General features: G+C 42.2%; 1 protein-coding gene across 2 annotated transcripts in view; it reads left to right on the top strand.

The window, feature by feature from the left end:
* The first annotated feature begins 389 nt into the window (after positions 1-389).
* Positions 390-24025, top strand: part of FUT2 (fucosyltransferase 2 (H blood group)) — a 38616-nt gene continuing 14980 nt past the window's right edge. The window contains exons 1-2 of one of the 2 annotated variants that reach the window (XR_014176775.1): positions 390-738; positions 3300-4703. Coding sequence is in view for 1 of the 2 variants with exons in the window: in XM_081970766.1 (XP_081826892.1) it covers positions 713-738; positions 3300-4398 (1125 nt within the window). In the remaining variant the exon portion in view is untranslated. Of the gene's footprint in view, positions 739-3299; positions 6055-24025 lie in introns of those variants that run through there. The other variant, XM_081970766.1, reaches the window with a different exon arrangement.

Here is a 24025-nt window from a genome sequence, read left to right as displayed (position 1 = left end):
TGACCAACCAGGTAAAATGTTTGAAATTGTATTTGATTTTCTTCAGGTTAAATAAAAGAATTGTAGAAGATGTCCAGAACCTTGTTGAGGCTAGGGGAATATTTATTTTTTGGATTAGAGGAATATTTATTCATTTATTTATAGGGGATTATGTCTGTCACATTGAAGTGATCCATAGATTTTCTATTTGACCAGTGTGGAAGGAAAAAAAAATTAATAGAGTTAGGATTGGTAGAACAGAAGGCATTCTTACTTAGTTGTATCAAGTTACAGCAAGATCACCAGGAAGAAAATAAAAAAATAATTTGAATATTTATAGTTTATGCTGAACTAGCTAGGTCCTTTTAAATGACCGAGTAGAATTTAATCCTCCCAAGTTAATCTTTCACTATGAGTCAATGAAAAAGATTTGTGTTGGGTTTTTTTTTATCACAACTGGGAACAAACTGAGGAGAGAGGAGGAAAAATTAGATTAGCTGAACGAGACACGAAGAATGGACATTGCATTATTCAGAGAGAGGAATGTTGGTTTATGATAGCCTAAATTAGAAGAGAATTATGACTAACAACTTCAATAAAAGGTATAAAGTTTTGTGATCTACAGCAAATTTCATCAAAAGTGACAAAGAAAGGAGGATTTGAGGATTCACTCAGACCCACGAAGTTTATGATAAATATATTTTGAGAAAGTTGAAACTGAATAGAAGAGACAATGGTAGAAGAATGCTGGGGGAAAAGGTAAGGATTATGGATATGGGGCTTGTATATGTGCATGTATGTGTTGATGTACATGTGGTATGGCGGAGAGATGGTGGACATTAGAATAAATGTAATAGACATTTCAAGATTTCAAAAAGGGGAAAGGAATACAAAGAATGGGATGGTTCAGATTTGCTGGTTAAGGGTCCATGGAAAGCTAAGGATTCATCGTTAGATTCTGAAAAGAAGGACTAAGGCATTTAAAATACCCAGCTATTTCCCCATTTTTGATGACCTCCTCCTCTCCTTCAGAACCAAACTTCCATTTCCACTGGAGTGGAAGCCACAAGATATAATTCCCCCAGGTCACCAATTGGGCAGAAAAGCAGAGGTGGTACTTAGCTGGTTTGGACCAGTTCACCCAAACCGGTAGTGGGGATCACAGGTGGGCCCGTCCTCCCACCCCACCCCCCTCCCCCGGCTCTTTGCTGTCCTATTTAGGCATGTTTTCAAGCCACATGTATTCATGCAAGCCGCATGCGTGATCAAAGCACATGCTCACATCTACGAACCGGTAGGGAAAGTAAGCGAATACCATCCCATAGTGTCACCTGGCCAGAGACAAGGAATGCCATAGTGTCACCTGGCCAGAGACAAGGAACATCTGTGGTATTAAGCAAGAGGAGAAGAAACCCAAGCTCTTACTTGAAGCCATTTTGGTGAAAGCTAAAGGTAATGACAATACAGAAGGCCAAGAGAGTTGGGACAAGAAGCCGAATGAGGAACATTGCCCATGGCCTTTTCCAAAAAAATGACTTCTCATTGTGGGGTGAAAGATTACAAGGTTTTTTTTTTACTCTCTTCCAAAATAAAAGCAGCTCCAAAACACACACACACACACACACACACACACACACACCAATTACTATTTGAATAACGGTATGGTCCTGCAATCTTAGCAGTCAGCCAGGGGATTTCAAGTGGAACATTAAGGTAAGAATCACAAAATCAGAAGGACACTAACAAATTGCGTTAAAAGTTTATGCCTTGTAATCAATGTGTTAATTATCAGATTCCTTTTGTTGATTTTACAAATGAAAAGTTTTAAAAGGCTTTGGTGTCCTCATTTTCTGCCATTCAGGGTGACGCAATTTAGCATCTGGGACAAGCCATATTATTTTGCTTACTATTTACTAATAAGGGTCAAGGGCTTTTGCCAGCCAACACAAGCCATTGTAATTGTAATTGTAATTGTAGACCTGTTTATGGACAGCAATATGAGCTTTCAGTTCTCTAAGTGGATATTATTTAACCTTGAGTTCACAGTTTATGCTAAACCAAGGATGTCAGACTCGATTTCATTGAGGGCCACATCATGATTGTGCTTGACCTTGGGGAGCTGGGTGGGCATGGTCAGGGTGGGTGTGGCCAGCTCGACGTCACTCATGTCGTGGGTGCCTATGGTGGCCCAAGCACCTGCCAGCAAAAACGGGTTCCCAAGCTCTGTTTTCAGGCGCAACAGCTTCCTGCAACCCGCTGCCAATGAAAATGGAGCTTGGGAGGGCCACCCAGCCCCCGAGCTCCTTTTTCACTGGCAGAGGGACCATAGGCTGGTCCTTTGCTGTTTCCAGGGCAGCCCTGCAGACTAAATCTAAGTACCTCATGGGCTGGGTCCGGCTCATGGGCCTTGAGTTTGACATCCCTATGCTAAACCTTAATGTATCGGGCAAACGGGTTGTGAAAAATTAGCCATAATAATTTAACAGAATAACAGAGTTGGAAGGGAATCTATACCATGTCAGACAAATGGTTATCCAATCTCTCCTTAAAAACTTCCAGTGTCCACTATGGTTTATGGCAGGGGTGGACAACCTATGGCTGATATCGTATGCAAACCCCTCACATTGCAAGAATGCATACACCAAATTCAATAGCAACTGGCAAATGTTTAACAAAAAATGACCTTTTTCCCCTTTCAAAAAATAAGAATGAAAGGGAAGACAAAGGCAAATCAATACCTTTTTCAGCTTAAAAAAATCAGTCAACCTTGTCTCAAAACATGCTGGTGAAATTTGACCATCTTCTACTGTTAAATTTAGCAACTTTCTAACTATTGAAAGAAGGTAGGTTGAAGGATTTGTAAATACAATAAATACTTTGCCTTCCAGAAGCTTCTCTTTCCCATTTCCACCCTTAAATACCTTGAAATTTCCCCAAGTGGGCTGAAAAATATTAGCCCTACCTCTTCCTGTGGACACCATCAAGTTTGTTGTTTGGATAAGCCAGTCGTCAGTTCTTGAGACTAGAAATGTTGCCAATCTCTGATGTAGGTCCTAACAACCTGCAAGAACTTTATTCAATAAACCGGGATGAAAAGCCAACAAGGTTAAAACTGTTTTAAACATAATATAGTTATGCAAGTCCATTTCTCTTTTTGTTTTAAGCAAATATCACGTTTGAACAAATGGATATTTATTAGGAGTAAATCCCATCAACACTAGCAGGTCTTACTTTTGAATAAATAAACGTAAACCTGAACTATCAAGATTTACGGTATGCTGGGGTACCTGGGTATTGAATTTAATTTGCTTTCTCTTTAGGATTCTCTCTTTTGTAACAATTAAACATCAAAAAAGAGGTACTTCCGGTCCAGTCTCCCTCTTATATGTCTTCTACATTTTGGGACTCCTTTCTTTGTCCGTAATTTTTCATCTACCTGAGAAGTTCTCGCGCCACTACCCTTCCATCAAAAACACATTTAATTCTCCCTGGATAGAACGAATTCTAATCCAACACATTGCCCCTAATTCTAGTTTGTCCTCTGAGGCTATTGATGCTGGAATATGGACAGTGAACTCCCTCGGGCGTCTCGGGAACCAGATGGGACAATATGCCACTCTTTATGCCTTAGCCAAGCTCAATGGATATCAAGCCTGCATCCATCCAGAAATGCATTCGGCTTTATCACCAGTCTTCAAGATCACTTTGCCTGTAATCTCTGATAAGGTGTTTAGGAAGATCCAATGGAGGAATGTTCACTTGCATGATTGGATGTCAGAGGACTATCGTCACATCCAAGGGAAATACATCCAATTGATGGGCTACCCTTGTTCTTACACTTTTTATCACCACATCCGCCAGGAAATACTAAAGGAATTCACTTTCCATGACCACATCAAGGAAGAGGCCAACCGCTACCTGCAACTCTTGCGGGGAGAACGCCAGAATGTGACCTATGTTGGAATGCATGTCCGTAGAGGGGATTATGTGAGGATAATGCCCAAAACCTGGAAAGGTGTGGTGGCTGACAAAGGTTACTTGGAGAAAGCCATGGACTACTTCAGAAAGAAGTACCTCAATCCCATTTTTGTGGTCACCAGCAATGGGATGGAGTGGTGCAAGAAGAACATCAATGCTTCCAGGGGGGATATTTACTTTACTGGGGATGGGAAGGAAGCCTCTCCAGGAAGGGATTTTGCTATCCTTACTCATTGCAACCACACAATCATGACCATTGGAACTTTCGGCCTCTGGGCTGGCTACCTAGCAGGTGGGGAGGTTGTTTATTTAGCCAATTATACCTTACCAGACTCTCCATTTCTCAAGGTCTTCAAACCCTCTGCAGCCTTCTTACCTGAGTGGATTGCGATCCCAGCCAATCTTTCTCCATTGCTGCCCAAATCATCTGTACGATCCTAAAATCCATAAGTATCTGTCCACTCATAAGGTCAGGTAGAGCAGGCATGCTCCAGATCCTTTCCTGGAATATTGCCACTTAAGGGTATGTAGGAAGCCGCTTTTCCATGGTGGCTCCTACCCTATAGAATGTCCTTCCCCTGATGATCTGGTAGGCTGCTATCCTTTTAACCCACTGGAAGACTTGGCTCTTCTCCCAGGGGTTGGAGCAGACTGCAATGGGAGGTGGTGAATGGTTGCCAAAGCATCCCAGGAGGATGACCGAGGCACTTTGTTTTTATGGGTTTTATGGTTTTTTTTTGAAGGGTGTTGTTGTTGTTGTTGTTGTTGTTGTTGTTTTGAGCCACCCAGAATTATGTTGCAAGATGGGCAGCCATACAAATTGGTCAAGTAAATAAACTGGAGCAACTGGATTAAATGCACGTTTAATCAGATATTACTAAAAAGATATACAGGTAGCCCTCGATTTACAATCAGCTATTTAGCAACCAATTGAAGTGAAGACAGATCTCTCCAGGGCTATTTACAACTCAGTTACAAAGTTATGACAGCACCCTCCTTCCCATGATCATGTGAACCGCATGTCAGGTGTGCAGCAATCACCCTGCATTTACAGCTGTTTGCAGCATCCTTTGGTCACATGACTGCGCTTTACAACATTTTTGAAAAATATCAGCATTTACTTCCAATTTTGGGGGAAATTGGCCCGTAGCAAACAATGGAGGTCACTATACATTGGTGGCATTTACTTTATGACTGTATTTTTTTTTTTTTGCTTTATAATTGTGACCTTCGCTTTATGACTGAAATGGTTGCTGTACAATCGCTACAAAAAAGATAATAAAATCATATTGGTCACTTGGATAATGCAATTTACAACCATCACAACTTATGATAGTTATTGGAATACATGCTAGAATTTATTTTCTATTGCAACATCTACAGAATCATTCAGCCAGTAGATGGCAGTGTTTAGTTTGCATCTATGGTTATAATGTATGGTTCTGTTTGTTTTGAAGAGAATTTCCTATGACAATTAAAACAATTAAGCAGCAAGGCCCATGATGACTTTATACCATACATTTTATTTGATCTGTACGGCCATGTAACCATCCTCTGTTACCAATCTATATGGCTATATAATAATCCTCCACTACCATTTCTATATAATAAACAGATTTTCCAACAATAGTAATGGGTCTGAATTCAATGTGTAAGAGAACTTCCTATTTAAATTCCTTACAATTATTTCAAGCAAATGTCTACCCTGTTTCATAAAAATCTCTCTCCAGATAATCCATTATGATTTGTACTACTGTACAGTATCTACGTGGTGGCTCAGTGGCTAAGATGCTGAGCTTGTCAATCAGAAAGGTCAGCAGTTCGGTGGTTCAAATCCCTAGTGCCGTGTAACAGAGTGAGCTCCCGTAACTTGTCCCAGCTTCTGCCAACCTAGCAGTTTGAAAGCATGTAAAAAATGCAAGTAGAAAAATAGGGATCACCTTTGGTGGGAAGGTAACAGCGTTCTGTGTGCCTTTGGCATTTAGTCATGCCGGCCACATGACCATGGAGACATCTTCGGATAGTTCTGGCTCTTTGGCTTTGAAACGAAGATGAGCACCGCCTCCTAGAGTTGGGAACGACTAGCACATATATGCGAGGGAAACCTTTACCTTACAGTATATAAATTATTATTTGTTGTTGGAAAGTGAAGATTTAATTTTCTATTAACTTATCCCTTGATTTTTTGTGGTTATTGGTTGGAATAAAGGTTTCAGAATTCATTTGATTTCTGGACTCAGCTTTCTTCATCCCACTGAATCATCAAACGTTGGTAATCTCATTTATTTTCAATACCTGCACTAAATGCTTCAAAATATATATAGATAAAATAGGCAATAGTTTTGACCATAAAAAATTTACATTATGATAGAATTTTAAAATAGCTGATAAATTTTGTTTCTTCTTTCTTCTTCTTAAATCAAGTTTCACACAGCTATTATTTGGAACAAGTAAATAGCAATAGCACTTACACTTATATCACGATCCACAGTGCTTTACAGCCCTCTCAAAGTGGTTTACAGAGGCAGCATATTGCTCCCAACAATCTGGGTTGCCTCCTTTTACTGATGAATTAGTTTTTAAAACTGTTGTAGACCTTGAAGATGAGATTTGACTTTATGCCAAAGTGCTTGTTGACATTTTATTAAGCATTTCAAATTTGTTCCATTTATTCTGTTTCTATTGCTATTTCTGAAGTGACAGGCCTAAGAGATTTTGGAGAACTGAAAATGAGGCTTTTAGAAGACATTGGAGGGATTTGGGTGTTGGAAGAAATGTCAATCTAGGTTCATTTCCAAGTGGGAAGAAAGAAAATGGAAACATGGAGACTGCCTGGAAAGATAGTTTAATGGTGGACAGGACCACATGGTTTGAGATCCTGGGCAAAATAAAAGCACATGGGTGGGAGAGAGAGAGAAAGATTTATACACTCTTTTGGGTCCCGCCATGGAGCTTCCTGTTCCTGTGTAAGAAATGTATTCTGATTGGTTGTCAGACTTCCATGGAACTCTGCAGGGGTAACTTTGTAATGTTTTGAGTCCCAAGCTTGGTTGAATCTTGCTGGATGATGTAATCTCCCCAGATGCCATGTGGTGAGTTCTGTTGCTAGATTGGTAAAGGGCAGCGGTGGGATTCACTTACCTTCCCTACCAGTTTACAAATGTGAGAGTGTTCGCTCACTTCACTCGCATTCGCTGCACCTGCGCATGTGCAGTGCTTGTGCATTATGTTGGGGTGGATGGATGGAGTCTCTCGCAGCCACCAGTTTACCTGAACTGGAGAGAAACAGCTGAATACCACATCTGGTAGAGGGCTAATATTACCTTTGTTGGATCTTATGAGGGCATTTGCTTATGAATAGACCTAGCTATCTCTTTATCTCTTAAATGCTGACATCTGCTGTGGGCTATTGAGGAGGGTGGGAGCCTCATTAAGAGTGAGTCTGTTCCTGCCTAAAAAAACATATTTCTCCATTTCTCATCCATGGAAATATAATATTCTGCCTTTTTAATATTTCATTTTCCTAGGAGAGGAGTGAGTGCTAACTTCCTACAGGGTGATACTAATTAATTCCCTGAGGAACCTCAAGTGAATGTGAAATTATTCAGCTTTGATCTTAAAAATAAAAGGAACAAAACATTTTGTGCAATATGTGGTATTACATATTTGTTGGACATCTCTGAAAACATTTAATTAACTTTAAGGGTAGGTTGCCATTTCCTTCTTGTGAGAGATGCAATTTAAACAAGTTTGTATGATGCTGCAAGTTTTCATCATGATTTGAAATTCACATAACTTCTCTTGGACACTTCATACAAGTCAAGGATTGATATAATTTATTATTTCCTCATTCCTTTAGTTACTTCAAAAACATGGTAATCTACTAGTAATATTAATCAAAGAAACTCCCAATTAATCAAAGAGGCTTCCCTCATACTACCATCAAAACAGGCCTTTTGAAGCAAGACCTGATAGTAGCTTATTAGCAGCAATACTCACATATCACTAAGCCATGGTTTGCCTCAATGATTTGTTGAATAGTCCATAGTGGCTGGAGAAACACTAAACCTTAAAACAGAAGTGCATAGTCTGAAATAACAATGGAGCATGCAGTCTAGTAAAATCTCATATGTGGCTTGTGAGAATCTAGAATCTAGTTCCTGTTTAGTTAATATTTACTTTCTTCAATGCTTTATCTAAGGCTGCTTTATCCATCTTTGCTTTCAGGGATCAGCATTTTTTTCACTTGGTTTGTTGAATGCCTGCTTTACAATGGATTTTATTGCACCAGGTTGTTTCTTTATGGTTTTCAAAGAAATTGCCTCTGGTGACTTTTCATGCTTGAGGACAGCATATAAAATTTCTAATAGCTGATGCAACATGATCATAATACCGTTGAGTACATCTAATGGTTACCTATGGAATTGTTTTGTGCCTTCTTTTTAATCCTGATTTTGTTTGTTTTGTTTTTCTTTATGATTCAAGAATATGATTGACTTTCAATATCAGCTGGTATTTGACCACAGGAGATTTTCCTACAGATCTGAGAGAGCTCCAATAGACTTGGTATTAGGGTAGGATAGTAGATAAGGAAGCATCCACTTCAGTTATAATCTACAAGCTCAAATTAGTTCTATTTTTTTAAAAAAAAATCTAATAAATAATTTATCCAAAAATAAACCTGAAAAATTATATAATTATAGAATAGCTCTGCAAATATCTGCCAATATCATATAAAAATGGCAAGAGCTTGTCATCTGTTGTCCCAAGGTGCACTGGAATAGTAGACATATCTTTGGACTGCAAATTTCAGTTGAATGTTAGGAGAAGCATTTTCATAGTACAGTCATTTCCCCTCTGAGTTTAGAATAGAATTACAAAGTTGGAAGGGACCTTGAAGGTCTTTAGTTCAACCTCCTGCTCAGGCCTGAAACCTATACCATTTCAGACAAATCATTGTCCAATCTCTTCTTAAAAACTTCCAGAGTTGGAGAATTCACAACTTCTGGAGGCAAGTTGTTCCACTGATTAATTGTTCTGTCAGGAAATTTCTCCTTAGTTCTAGGTTGCTTCTATCCTTGATTTTCTATCCATTTCTTCTTGTCCTGCCTTCAGGCGCTTGACTCCTTCTTCTTTGTGGCAACCCCTGGGATATTGGAACAGTGCTATCATGTCACCCTTAGTCCTTCTTTTCATTAAACTAGACATACCCAATTCAGCAACTGTTCTTTATATGTTTTAGCCTCCAGTCCCCTAATCATCTTTGCTGCTCTTCTCTGCACATTTTCTAGACTCTTTTCAAGTAAAAACTGTGCAGCAATTATTTAGGGATCCTTTAATCTGCAATGCAGCCCTGAGCAAAAGCTTGAACTTAATGATCTAAATAGCCCTTAACAACTCAAATTTCATCTGTGCACTGATCCAGTCTAACCAGACTTGTAATTTTCATGAAGCCCAATCAGCTGGTTACCCTCAGGAGACAAGTGATGTTCTCTGGAGTAGCTCAAAATGGTTTGGTGAGCATCTTTATCCATAAGGAAGATTGATGTTAGAGTGTGGCTTTAACAAGGGTGACCCTTTTCATCCTATAAGTCACTGGGGAACATGGAGGGATGTTTCCACGGGGAACAGCAGGGAATATTACAGCTGTAGCTGGACTCCTAAAGAAAACTGAGTTTAGTTTCCAGAACAAAGCAATATCTGTAATTTGGGGTAGTTTCCAGCCTTTCAGAACTTCTGGGAGGCCCTTCCCCCACCTCCTTGAGCCTCCATGTGGGCCCTGCACTTACCTCGTATCCAAAACGGGGTGCATGGAGACTCCTGGGAGAGGCAGGGTGGGAGGGGAGAGGTGGGGCAGGGCTGGGTGAGCAGGGTCAGCCAGGGGTGGGATTTGGAAGTTCTCCAAACTGGCCATACTGTTAGCTATAGGTTCTCCCAAACCGGGTGACTCATAGCAGCCCACCCGTGACTATGAGTTTTCAGATGTTTGATCCAAGCAGATAGTTTATCTAAACAGATTTGATTAAAAGTTTATCTTTCAAATTATTTTATCTCAAAAATTTGTTATGGAGAGAACAGAAAAGCTCTCTTATTCTATGTTCTATTCAGAATGTGGGAATGGGAAGGATTTTTTCAGAGGTTTTTCTTTCTTTTTCTAAACTTTGTCCATTTGTTAATGTCATTCTCATTCCATTTTCTTATCTCCCTCTCTTTCTTCCTTCTTCCCTAAACTAAAACCCCCTTATACTGAATATATATTTAAAAAACACAACACGTGTAGATAGGAAAAAGTAGGGGAGACTCTAGAGAAATACTTGGAATAATGTTGAACAACCCTCCAAAAAATAATGCTGGTTTTTAGACCTGGTACCATCCATTCATTTTCTTACAAAACATCCTGAATCCTTACAGGTGTGTGTGTGTGTGTTGTATCTGCAGGTGTGTGTGTGTGTGTTTGTGTGTGTGTAAAATAGTTTATAAGAAATATGGAACCTGTTCTTGGGCCATCAGTCACCAGGACATAAATCATTGATACAATGAAAAAATTATGCACAGTAAAGCTACAGTAACAGATTTTATCATATTTTTCTATTCTCCATTCAATCACACATGATTCATTGCTCCACTACACATTTAGAGTTAAATGTATTTATATATTTGAGTTATTTAAAGGCACAGCTTTCTGGTGAGTGCTCAGCACAAGGCTTTTAAAGGCTTGTCATCTGTGCAGAAATTAGATTTGTCATCCACATGCCTGATTTATTTTTAATGAGCTGTTGAAGTGAGCTTCTGCTTATAAATATGTAGCATACATATCTTTGATACATCTAAAACTCCAGATTTTAGTGTAAATCAGTGTAAGCCCTGGTCCAATTTTTATTTATTTTATCACAGCTTTCAGAGGAACATACTTTTTAAATATACTCTAGGAGCTGTGGTGGCACAATACAGTGTTGTAGGATAACTTTGCCCGCAGCCAGGAGTTCGATCCTGAGTCCAGATTGACTCAGCCTTCCATCCTTCCGAGGTCAGCAAAATGAGAATCCAGAATGTTGGGGCAAATATGCTGACATTTGTAAACTGCTCAGAGAGTGCTGTAAAGCACTATAGAACAATATACAAGTCTAACTGCTATTGCTGTTCTACCACAACAACCTTTTGAGCTGATTTTGGATGAGATAAAGCATGGTGCTAGTGAACTACATGCTGCTCTGTATGTGTGTCAAATTTTTGAGTCAATGTTCCAAGAAATTTCTTGTAAAATAAGGTGCTCAGGCTTGCAATTGCCATTATGAGCTTTCCAAATCCTTAATTCTGGGTCTTGGAGAGTACACTATTGAATTCACTCTCTGAAATCCTATTTCTTTTTCATGAAGACCACTACTCAATGGACTCCAACCTTGTAATCTGCAGTATATGTCAACTGGGATCCAGTTTCTTCATCTTTTGAGCCAATGATTTAATCTATGTTGCCAATCTGTTAGACAGACTAAAAACGATGAAGTTGTAGAGATCTCAAAAGACAATTTCATCCAAATATATACTCGGGGTCTTTTTTATATCGTATCATGAGCAAAACTTCAGAATTCAATACATAAAAAGATGATGATGAAGTAATGAGGGCATTAGAGCTTGAGCACCAAATAAAACAACATGTCTCGGAGAGCACTAAAACTTTGGCTTTTGGTGATAATTGTTTTTTTAAAATCTAATTTAAATCTATTTTTCTTATAGAAGGAGGTCATAAGGGGTAATAATAATAAAATTTTAGGCAAGAATAAGGTCAAAAGGAAGGCACACATATTTCAATGTTGGACATGAAGATATTACTTATTGACTAATTTAACTTACTTATTACCCAGACCTATTTCAGGATGCCATAGAGAGGAAAGTATTATCTATCTGTTGTAGTAGGTAGTATCCCCAGTCACTTTGATGTATTAATTTATTTCCTTAATAAATAAAAAGCAGTAAAAAAGAAGACAAGCATATTTCAGAGTCAAACTTGCAACAACTTGAATTGCAATTCAAAGTGCAATTGGAAGCTCATAAAGGCGCAGAGATTTATAATGGAAGAAACTTTGGCTCCACACTTTTAAGATCCTTCGTCATAGTTAAGCACCTCCTGGTACATTTTATTTGGCTGTTGGTTTCTCTTTGTCAGGGACGTGCAGTCAGGGGGGGCAGGGGAGGCAGAGCCTCACCTCTCTTCATGAAATAATAGTATATAATATTATACACTATATATATATATATATATATATATATATATATATATATATATATATATATATATATATATATATATATATATATAATATTATAATATTATATACATCCGTCCGGCCGTGCCCGGGAGCTGCAGAGGCAGAAATGTTGTCGGCGCTCCCGGATGACGAAGCCACAAAAGCGACTGGGCGCGGCCGGATGGAGGTAGCCAGAATGGCGCTGAGGCAGTCCAGCGGGCGAGCGACCAAGGATCAGGCTGCCTCGCTCGCTCTTTCGTCCGCCCAGACTGCCTCGGCGTTGCTGTGGCCAGTCGCTTTCGTGGCCGAGGCGGTCCGGGCAGACGAAAGAACGAGCGAGGCAGCCTGATCCTCGGTCGCTCGCCCGCCGGACTGCCTCAGCGCCATTCTGGCTACCTCTATCCGGCCGCGCCCGGGAGCTGCGGAGGCAGAAATGTTTTTGGCGCTCCCGGATGACGAAGCCACGAAAGCGACTGGGGAACAATGAGAACCTTCCTGCCTCTGCTGGATTTCGCGCACTCCTCATGACTGCAATATGCAGTCGCGAGGAGCGCGCAAAGTCCAGCAGAGGCAGGAAGGTTCTCGTTGTTCCCCAGTCGCTTTCGAGGACTGTGGAGCGCGAGCTGGCGGAGCACGCTCAGGAAGGCGGGGAATGGGATCACGTGTGCTGGAGGTTGAGGCAGCCTCAGCCTCCAGCACACGTGGTCCCATTCCCCGCCTTCCTGATGATGTCACCAGCCTCACCAGCCATAAACCTCACTGCACATCAATGCTCTCTGTTACGGGGTTAGCAAAAGATCATGAGAAACTGTATTGTCCATCACTGTTGACAAGCAGCCTTGTGAAACCCCTCATCAGGTCATGCTTACTTCACACCCCCCCCTTGTTCTAGCCCCCAAAATGAAAAGTAACAGGAAGAGAAAGAACAGAACTGTGCATATTCCTAGGACAGTAGGAAAAATCTGGTTACCTTGACAATCATCTATAAAAAGGGAAGGAAGTGCGAGAAAAGGAAACTGAAAATAGCTGAAAATTGGGTTCACCATAGTTTGCTTGGTTAGCTTAAAAGACTCACTCTCAGTGACACCTATGGAAAGAGCAGGGTACTAGTCCCAAAGGTGCTTTTTCAAGAGGCAACTGGACTTCCTTTGTTTTTCCTTGAAGACATTTTAATTCCCATCCAAGAAGCTTCTTCAGTACTAACTGGATGGTGGGGAATGGAAAGATTATATGACAATAAAAGCTATCTTATTTAGCAGGTGTTAGAGGGATGCGAACAGTGTGTTGACATTGTGTTGCAAACTCTGCCCCTTTTCCATGTATATAATGATGTCACAAACATATGACACTCCAAAGCGGGGGAAATTGTAGTGTGACATTGTTTGGGTCATTTTGATGAAAGCAGGAAGACCTTGTAGTCACTACTGCTCATGTTATGACCTAGGCTTCTCAAAAGCACGAAGCCAACTCCTCGTCTCGATAAAACCCCTTTTATTTAGTTTAAAGTGAATTCCTCTCCAGCAGGGTTCCGGCGAACAGTCTTTCAGGAGAGTTCACAACTACAGACCTTCATCAGGCTTGGAGAGCTGCCAGGCTGATATCTTCCAAATGCCATGCTGTAGCAGCAGTTACTTGGCAAGAAGTCAGGAACAGATCTTCATCCTAATGAATTGAACTAATTGTCTCCTGCAAACTTCCCTCCCCTTTCGCTCCTCTTTATTCTCTATGGGAGGGCCATTCACCGTCCACCTGTGGCTTTACTCCTGAGTTGACCCTTGTTATTTAGCAGTTCCCTTCTCCTGGCAGCTCTGCGCATGCACATACTGGGAACAGGCTCCAGCTGTCCTTCTGCCTCACTGATGTCCAACTCCAAAGGCAAGTGATAACTGTCAGATGGCCCTGGCCCCATCTCTGCCTCCCATGCAGAGCAATCATCAGAGCCTTCCCCAGACTCCTGGACTGTCCCATGTTCCTCCTCAACCTCCTCATTGTCTGAGTCTGCCACCAGCTCCACTGCCTGCTAGGGGCCACAACAGGTCATATCCTCCCAAAAACAGAAACCTAATCAGTGATTAGTCACCCTAACTTTTTTACTTCATGAGGGATCAATGGAGTCAGTATGGGGAGATCAGTGGTGGGATACGACCGGTATGCCCTGGTACGGGTGTACCGGTGCCTGCTGGGAGCACCAGGCACCCTTCCGGTACAGTGCTCCGAGGGCCCACTCACCCGTCTGCGCTCCTTACCTGTATTTGAGCTGTTCAGGGCTTCTGCGCACGGAGCATACGGCACCTGTGCAATGCTCCGCGAAGCAACTGGAGTGTTGCGGGTGGTAGGTACGCAGGCGCATGCTGCACGTGTGTGCGTGCGTGCTGCATGCCTTCATGTGGTGGATGCTGGTTGCAACGGGATCCGGAATCCACCACTGGGGGAGATCCCTGGTACTATGGAGGGAATTAATTCTGCATTTTCTTTCAGGGTTAGGGTTAGAATTGCATTGCTGTGAAAGCCATAGATATTCTTTTGTTCTATTCCTTGAACCAAGGCTATTTATGTGAAATGATAAACAGAAGGGGGTATATAAGTAGTTCTCGACCTACAACCATTTGTTCAGTGACCAAAGTTACAACGGCAACAATTATGATCATTTTTCACACTTACAGCCGTTTCAGCATCCCTGTGGTCACATGATCAAAATTCAGATATTTGGCAACCAGCTCATAGTTATGATGGTTGCAGGGTCCTGGGATCATGTGATCACCTTTTGAGGCCTTCTGATATGCAAAGTCAAGTTCACGTAACCATATCACTAACTTAACCACTACAGCGATTTACTTAACTGTGGCAAGAAAAGTCATAAAATGGGCTAACTCTCACTTAACAACTTAGCCATATAAATTTTGGGCTCAATTGTGGTCGTAAGCCAAGGACTACTTGTACAGTATTTTCTGAACCAATCATCACACTAGTGTTTTGTTTGGGATGGCAGAGGACCACTCTTCGGAAAGTTGCAAGTGGAACCAGAACAAAAGTTATTAAATGTAATTCATTTGGAAGTAGCCCTCAACATATGACCACAATTAGGAGCAAAATATTGGTCTTTGAATGAAGTAATCATTAAATGAGACTTCCACACGACTGCTTTGCTTCATGACCACAATCCTGGCTCTTGTGGTTGCAATCATTATGCAATTGCACAGGTCACTCAGTAGTGGAGGATGCCCTGTGGCCTCAGCCAGCCACAGGGCTCACCAGCATGACTAAAGTGCTCTACTTACCTTCTGTTCTCACCTGATGCAAGGCATGACCTTCCTACAGAGGCTGTCTCATGACAATCTGCAAGTGAGCATGTTAGGGCATGTGATCTTAAGATCCTTTTCTGCACCCCTGGAGAAGGGGTTCAGCTCCCTTTCATGAAGATGTATTTATTTATTTTATTTTATTTTTTCTTTTCATTTCATTTCATTTTATTTAGTTTGTCAAACATGTACGAGATAACAGTTATAAGAATAAACATGGACATGAACAGAGGAAATGGGTGTGGATAAATGGGGACAATAGGACAAGGACGGTAGGCACACTGGTGTACTTATGCACGTCCGCTTACAAACCTCTTAGGAATGGGGTGAGGTCCACGGTAGACAGTTTAAGGTTGAAGTTATGGGGGTTTGAGGAAGTAACAACGGAGTCAGGTAGAGCATTCCAGGCATTGACCACTCTGTTGCTGAAGTCGTATTTTCTGCAATCGAGTTTGGAGCTGTTTACCTTGGGTTTGTATCTGTTGTTTGCCCGTGTATTATTGTGGTTGAAGCTGAAGTAGTCGTTGACAGGTAGGACATTGTAGCAGACAATTTTGTGTACTAGGTCAGATCTAAGCTTAGTCTCTGCCTCACAGGGAAGGATGGCAATTTTTCTTGGTACATGTAGGAGAAGTCCTCTGGATGGGTTGTAGAAACTAAGCATAAACAATGAAGATCTAAGGTCCATTTCTGCACCTTGCCAAAAAAGTTCCCTTCCATGCATGGAGGACAGTTTACATACTTTTCCAGAGTACAGAAAAGAAGTTCAGATCTTCATGAATTGGCAGAGGAACTGAAATTGAAAAGACAAAAAAAAAAAAATTAAGGGATGTGGGAGCTTCTTATTAACCTTCAAGATTCGGAAGAAATAAGGCAAAAAGTCTCCAGGGTAGGGGATGCAACACTTTCAATCCACTTGGACTGGTCAATATTCTAATGAATAAAGACATTTTCAAGGAGGGTAGGAGCAGCTTGTGTGCATCTATGAATAACATTAGACAAATTTAATATTAGAAGCTGCCTTCTTCTATCTTGGCACAACTGATGCCTGCTAGTAAAAAAAAAAAAGCTCCTTGGAGTGGGCTTCAAAAATTTCAGCAACGGGTCCTCTGCCCAGTTCGTGGGTAGAATAGACATGTTGGGCATGGCCTAGTCAGCCTCCAGCACCACGGCGGGAGTGTGTGTGGGATTTTCGCCTTCTCCAGGCTTCAGAGACTTTTCTGAAGCCTCTGGGAGGGTGAAAACTGCCACCCCTGGGTTCCGGAGGCCTTCCTGAGACCAGAAACAGGTCCATTTCTGGCCCTCCAGAACTTCCAGGAGGCCCATTTTCCCCCATCCCCGAGGTAAGGGCCCTGCACTTACCTCGTATCCAACTCCTGAGGGGTGGGGAGGGAGGGAGGGGCCAGCCAGGGATGGGATTTGGAGGTTCTCCAAATCAGCCATAACGTTAGCTACAGGTTCTCTCGAACCCGGGGCAAACCCATAGCAAACCAACCCTGCCAAATCTATACAGAAAAATCTAGTCAACTAAATCTAGTCCATACAAAATTGGCACCAGATATGAGTCAATGGAATTCAAGAGAGTTTGAACTTGGAGACTTTGTGGCAACATAATGATACTAGACTAATGATTTGCTTTACTCCATCCTGCCTGCTCTCCTCCTACACATTTAAGTGATAGAACTGCATATATGAACCAATCTTCAAATTTTCCTTCTAAACATTTTCTAACTTAATTTTCTAAAGTTTTCTTATTTTTAATAAACTGGGTATTTCCATAAGCAGATTGCTCACAAGGAGGCATGGCATAGCCTTCTATTTTTAATAGGAGTTTACCAAAATTGGCAAATAGATTCATTTACACATATAAAAGCAAAACTTCTGTAAGAGCTAAACTGGGCTGATTGTGGGAGAAAGTGATAACAGACAGTGCTTCCAGCAAGCCAGCAGGCGTTGAATGTTTAATTCTTCAGTGTTTACTTCCCAAGCCATGATAGGCAAGGCACTGGCCATTCAAGAGAATGAGATTTTTAAAACAGGTTTTTGTTGCTGCTAAACAGGAGACAATCCATTGTGGTACAGGTAGTCCTCAACTTATGACCACAATTGACTCCAAAATTTCTGTTCTTAAGCAAAATAGTTAAGTGAGTTTTGCCCTATTTTATGATCTCTCTTACCACAGTTGTCAAGTGAATTGCTGGCTAGTTTCGGGAAAGCTAGACAGGCTCTGGACAGAAGGCATGCATGTGTGAGTGTTGGTGTGTTGTGCGTGATATCAGAAAGACAGAAAGGAAAAGAAATGCAGCCTCCATTTTATTTATTAAACTTGTTTTCTCCACATCATTATTATGACTTTTGAGTTTCTCTTCTTTCTCTGTTAAAGAACAACTTGGAAATAGGAAAGACCATGGGAGTCTGGATCCATTTCTCCTTTACATGACTATAGAGTAAAATACGGCACCTCCATTATCATTAACATCTTTCCTCCCACTTCGTCTTTGTCTTAGCTTTGTTTTTATATTTTTTAATGTTTTTACTATGGATAATGATAATTGTTTTAGATATTTATTGTTAGATCGGGTAAAGGAAAGGCACACTCAGGCTTAGGCAGCAACAGCTCTTTATTAAGTCAGTAGCAACTATGTACAATCCAGCCAAGGTTGAGTCTGACAGCAGCCCTTTTATAGGGAGCTGTCAGACCCTTCGACCAATCAGGTTGGATCTCTGTTCCCACTGGAACAGAGGACCTTGGTGAAAACCATTAGTACTGTTTCTGATATCTAACACCCCTCCTGTCAGGGCAGCCTCCATCAATAACCAAGAAAGAAACCACTCAAGTCCATTTTTCAGAATTAAGAGTACTTTTACTGGTTATGAGTAGATAGCAGCTAGCAAAGCAAGATCTGAGGCAAAAGCGCGCGCAATCATAGATATCAATATGTGACCCAGCTCCCTCCCCCTAGTGATCCCAACCCCCAGTCCAATCCCCACACCCCACAGGTGTCATGTGGGCTGCAGTTTCAAAACCCATCATCAGGATGGTATGCCGGACGGTTGGCCTTGGCGGCAAATCCACTATCTGCAGCATGCGTGGTAGATGGTGAGAAAATGACTCCCTTCTTCATTCACTCCTGTGCTCAAGCTTCCCTTCCCAAATACCATATATCTCCTCCCCTCCCCGTTTCAATGGCAGCCGAAAACGAGCAGCAAAGCAGAGGCTGACATCCGGCCCTCCGTCAGGAAAGGACATCACCCCTGGAAAACGTAGAAAGAAAACAGGAACAAGTTAGATTAGACATAAGTATGGCAATATGAGTTAGGGCTTATCGGGATAGTCAGAGTAGAATTTTCACAAAAGCTTAGGAGCTCTAACATGGGACTTACCAACCCATTCAGCTTGGGAAAATGTTTCCAGGAGACTAGATACTGAATCTGATTTCTACGTCTCCTGGAATCCAAAATCTCTTTGATCTCAAAATGTTGCTCTCCTTCGATGAGAAGAGGGGCAGGAAACATCGGTACGGGTGTCCGAAAAGAAGAGGTGTGCACTGGTTTCAAAGGTTAACATGAAACATGGGGTAAATGCGGTTGAGATACTTTGGCAATTCCAACCGTACAGAAACAGGATTAATGATCTTCACAATAGGAAACGGGCCAACATACTTAAGCCCTAATTTCTTCGACTTCTGGGTAGTTTGGAGAAATTTGGTAGACAGAAAAACTTGATCTCCAACCTTGTACTCCCTTTCTTTCGCCCTCTTCTTGTCAGCCTATTTCTTGTGTGCTTGATGAGTAGCCTCCATTGTTTTTCGGGCTATGGGCCAAACCTTTTGGAGCTGGTAATTCCACTCCAAAAGGGACAAGACTTGCGGTTTTTCACGGGGCAACTCCGAGATTGGCACAAAGTCCTGTCCAAATACAAGTCTAAACGGGGTGAAATGGGTGCTGCCGTGCACAAAGTTGTTGTACGCTACTTCAGCATGTGGTAACAGTTCAGTCCAATTATCTTGCTGATAATTGATAAGACACCAGAGGTATTGCTCCAAAACAGAATTAGTCCTTTCACAAGCACCATTAGTCTGAGGATGGTGGGCGGAGCTTAACCCCTGGGCAGAGCCAATCAACTTCAAAAATTCCTTCCAGAAGAGGGAGGTGAATTGTACCCCTCTATCTGATATTATGCGCTCTGGCACTCCATGCAAACGGTAAACATGTGTAATAAACAATTTAGCTAAGGACTTAGCTGAAGGGATCTTGGAACAAGGCACAAAATGAACCTGTTTAGAGAACAAATCCATGACTACCCAGATCACGGTATTTCCTTGACTCTCAGGTAATTCGACAATGAAATCCATTGATATCTCCTTCCATGGCGATTCAGGATGGGCTACACATTGAAGCAGGCCTTAAGGCTTCCCTGGAGGTCGCTTAGCAGCAGCACATACAGAACAACTGGCCACATATGATTCAATGTCTTTTTTCAAAGAGGGCCATCAAAATTGTCTTTTGATGAGATGCAGAGTTTTCACAAACCCAAAATGGCCTGCCATGCGGGAATCACGAGCTCGTTGTAATACCAAAGGCTTCATGCTTGCAGGAACATATAATTTAGCACCTATCCAGGCTAGTCCATCTTTCATGGTGCATTCATTTGAATGTTCCTTAAACCAGTAGTCGGACTCAAGGCTTTCCTTGATTTTGCAGATGAGGTCCGTTGTGACCTCCAACTTAGGGGCGCTTTGGCTTCTGGTAACCATTGGAGCAGCAAGACTTTTCGCTGGGATGACGGGAAGCACCACGCTCAACTTGGAGCTGTTGTATTGTGGGAGTCTGGATAATGCATCCGCCATAAAATTCTTCCCTCCAGGGATGTACTTTAGGGTGAAATTGAACCGGTTGAAATGTTGCGCCCAGCGCATTTGTTTAGGAGAAAGTTTTCGAGGGGTCTTTAATGCTTCCAAATTTTTGTGATCAGTCCACACCTCAAAAGGGTGTTTAGCTCCCTCAAGGAAATGTCGCAAGGTCACCAAAGCCCACCTGACCGCAAAAGCTTCCTTTTCCCGTATGGCCCATCGCCTCTCCGTCTCTGTCAGTTTTCGGGAGGTGTAAGTGCAAGGTTGCAGGTGCCCATCAGCGTTTGCTTGAAGTAACACAGCCCCCACCGCCACATCACCAGCGTCAGCTTGAATGATAAAAGGTGCGTCCATGTCTGGGTGTTTTAAAACGGGTTCATGAATCTGGCTTCCCATTGACTTTGCTTGTCAGGAGATCCCAAAAGGGGACCACATGACCTTGGGACACTGCAACCATCATAAACACAAACCAAGGGATGCTGTATAATGATGGTAAGTGTGAAAAACAGTCATCAGTCACTTTTTTCAGTGCCATTGTAACTTTGAATAGTCACTAAACAAATGACTGCAAATCAAGGACTACCTGTGGACGCTGTTACAAGAGCCCCTCTAAAATAGATGGCATCTTTAATTAACGGAAGCAGACATTATTGGAGGAAGGATGTTCATTTTGCAAGTTTTCTTTTAATGTTGGTTACAATAATTACATAAAAGGAAACCAGATTGTCAAAGAGCAAGGTGGCTGGACACCATCAAAGTTGACACCAACCAGAGCATAGAAAAACTCAAATAATTTGTGCAAGAGTGGAAGATGTGGAAAGACCTGGCCTGTAGAATCTCCAGGAGTTGGACTAGACTAGACTAGACTAGAACATATCAGAACAGAACAGAACAGAACAGAACAGAATTTTGTCACTTTAGGTGTATACTAATCAGCACACATTAAAATGAAATTTTGTTGCATTCAGCTCTCAAAAGATAACCTTTATGCATATATCCACATATATTATATTAGCTGGATACCCATGCTTTGTGATGAAACTATGTGATTGGGCAATGCACTAGTAATCTGGTTCACTCAGGTTCAATCCATTGGCTCGGTGGTGGTCAGTGATTGAAACATGTAAGGGAATATCTCTTTTGCTGCTTTGAGTTCGGAAGCAGTTCCATAGGTGGAAGGCATAGACATGTTGATGAGGTACTGATGTTTAGTGCTATAAGAAGCTCCAGACCACTCCTGAGTGAAGGAGTGGAACGTCTGCCCGTTTGAACTGAAGTAACGGAATGTGAGGCAACTGGAAGTCGAAACAGAGTTATTTTCAGGTGGGGAGGGGGAGTAGAACTCTTTAACATCAGAGTGTATTAATTACTGTATAAGAAATGTAATGATCTGATGGTCATTTAGAAAAATTCTTTCTTAGGGAGCACCTAGAAGTCAAGAGGAACATGCTGCCAAATTTCAAGTTTGTAGGCTTTACCGTTCTGGAGATTTTGTGATAAGTGTGTGGTAGTTGGCGTGTGTGTGTTTGTGTATGTGTAAAATCTACAAAAACGTGTGTTTGTGTATATGTGTGTATGTATGTATGCATGCATGCATGCATGTATGTATTGTGTCACAGCCCCTGGTATGCCTAAATATGGAAGGGAGCATACTGCTTCCCTTTTCTGTCTTTCGGCTCACCCTAGGAGCTATCCAGGCAGAAAGCCATTTTTTTATGTTGCCTTTGTTACATTTGTGCTGCATTTGTGCTGATAAATAAATAAAGGGAGATTAGTATAGATCTATTTCAAGCTATTTAGCTCTCATCAGTTAGCCATACCCTTACTGGGAATTGAACCTGGGCTGTATTGCATATTAGGCAGTTGTATTAGCGACTAAGCCACAGGCTCTCCTCCTTTATTAGCTAAGCTAGGGAAATAGTTATGTGTACACCCACACAAACATGCACACACACACACACACACCAGTGGTGGGTTTCAATTTTTTTACAACCTATTCTGTAGGTGTGGCCTGTTTTGTGGGAGTGGCTTGGCAGTGATCGGGTGGAAGTGGCCAACTTGATGTCACTCACCAGGAGATGTCATGGATTGGGTAAAATATGGTGAATCTCACTTAACAACGCTCTTGCTTAGCAACCAAAATTTTGGGCTCAATTGTAGTCATAAGTCAAGGACTATCTCTACCTTCCTCTGCATGGCAACCTTGTCCTAATAAACTATTTCTCTTTACAGGCAATTTTCCTCTCTGTTAGAGGCACCAAAATAATCTATACAATGTAAGATTTCCTGCTGAAGCAGGGGTTTGGACTAAATGACTCCCTTGTAGCCGTCTAGCTCTAAATTGCAGTGCTGTTTTTCTTTCTTTCTGCTAACAAAGAAACCTGCCTGAGGCTCATTCCACATGCCTACCAGATAGAGATAATGAGATAATTACCCTAGAGCAGTGATGGCGAACCTATGGCACGCGTGCCACAGGTGGCACACGGAGCCATTTGTCAGGGCACACGAGGCGCTGCCCTGTCAGGTGGCCAGGGCGCATGCGCGCGCTGGCCAGCTGAGTTCACCTTTCTAAAAGCCATTTTTCGCCCTCCCCAGGCTCCAGAGGCTTTATCGGAGCCTGGGAAGGGTGAAAAGAGCCTCCCCTGCCCTCCCAGAGGGCTTCCGGAGGGTTCAGGGACTATCCGGAGGCTTCCCTGAAGCCTTTGGAACGCTTAAAACCACCCTCCGAGCAAACCGGAAGTCACTTCCAGTTTGCTCGGAGGATCCTTTTGAGCACTCCGAAGGCTTCAGGGAAGCCTCTGGTCGGTCCCTGAAGCCTCCGGAGGGCCTCCGGGGGGGTGGGGGAGGCTCTTTTCGCCTTCCCCAGGCTCCTATAAAACCTCTGGAGCCTGGGGGGGGGGCACGAAAAAAGCATGTAAAAATGGGGGGGTACTTTGTGCACGCATGCGCACTGGGGGATCACGTATTGCATTATGGGTGCGGCACGCCCGCACATGACCCCCCCTGCGCTCCCCCCACTTGTGGCACACAAGCCAAAAAATGTTCGCCATCGCTGCCCTAGAGAAAGTTTGGCTCCATTCACAAGCAGGGAATCATCCAAACCCTTTTAGAAACACAATGCTCATATTGCACAAACCCCCAAAACATAAAACCATATAACATATAACCATATAACCAATTTGTTCTTTCCTGCACACTTTCAGTTTAAAGTTATTAAGACTTGTGGACTTCAACTCCCAAAATTCCACAGCCAGGCATGCTCAGTTCCAAATTAAAGCAATTGCATTTGTTTTTCTCCTTTGCAAAAGAAGTTTCCATCTTTCTTTTTCTTCTCCTTTCCCCTCCTTCCTCCCTCCCTCCCTCCCCCCTCTCTCAAACACACACAGAGAAGTTGGATTGGATTATCTCTCCTATCCCCTTCTCTCTCTCACTCACTCTCTCTCTCTCTCACACACACACACAGATTCACTGATTACAAATTGGATTGGATATCTTTTCCAATGGCTTGAAAGTAGCTCCTCTGCCATCCCCCCCCCCCATTCCCTCGCTGGCTTCCCCAAACACCTCCCCCATTGCAAATGCAGCCTGCTGTCTGGGTGGGAAATTCCTGAAACGCAATAAAGCTCACCCACTCACCTCCTGCTGGCAGGCTGGGGTGAGAGGAGAGGCA

This window comes from Natrix helvetica (genome assembly GCF_964273705.1).
Source record: "Natrix helvetica genome assembly, chromosome: Z".
Lineage (NCBI taxonomy): Eukaryota > Metazoa > Chordata > Lepidosauria > Squamata > Natricidae > Natrix > Natrix helvetica.
The sequence above is the reverse complement of the archived record's forward strand: the minus strand, read 5'-3'. Positions and strand labels throughout refer to the sequence as shown.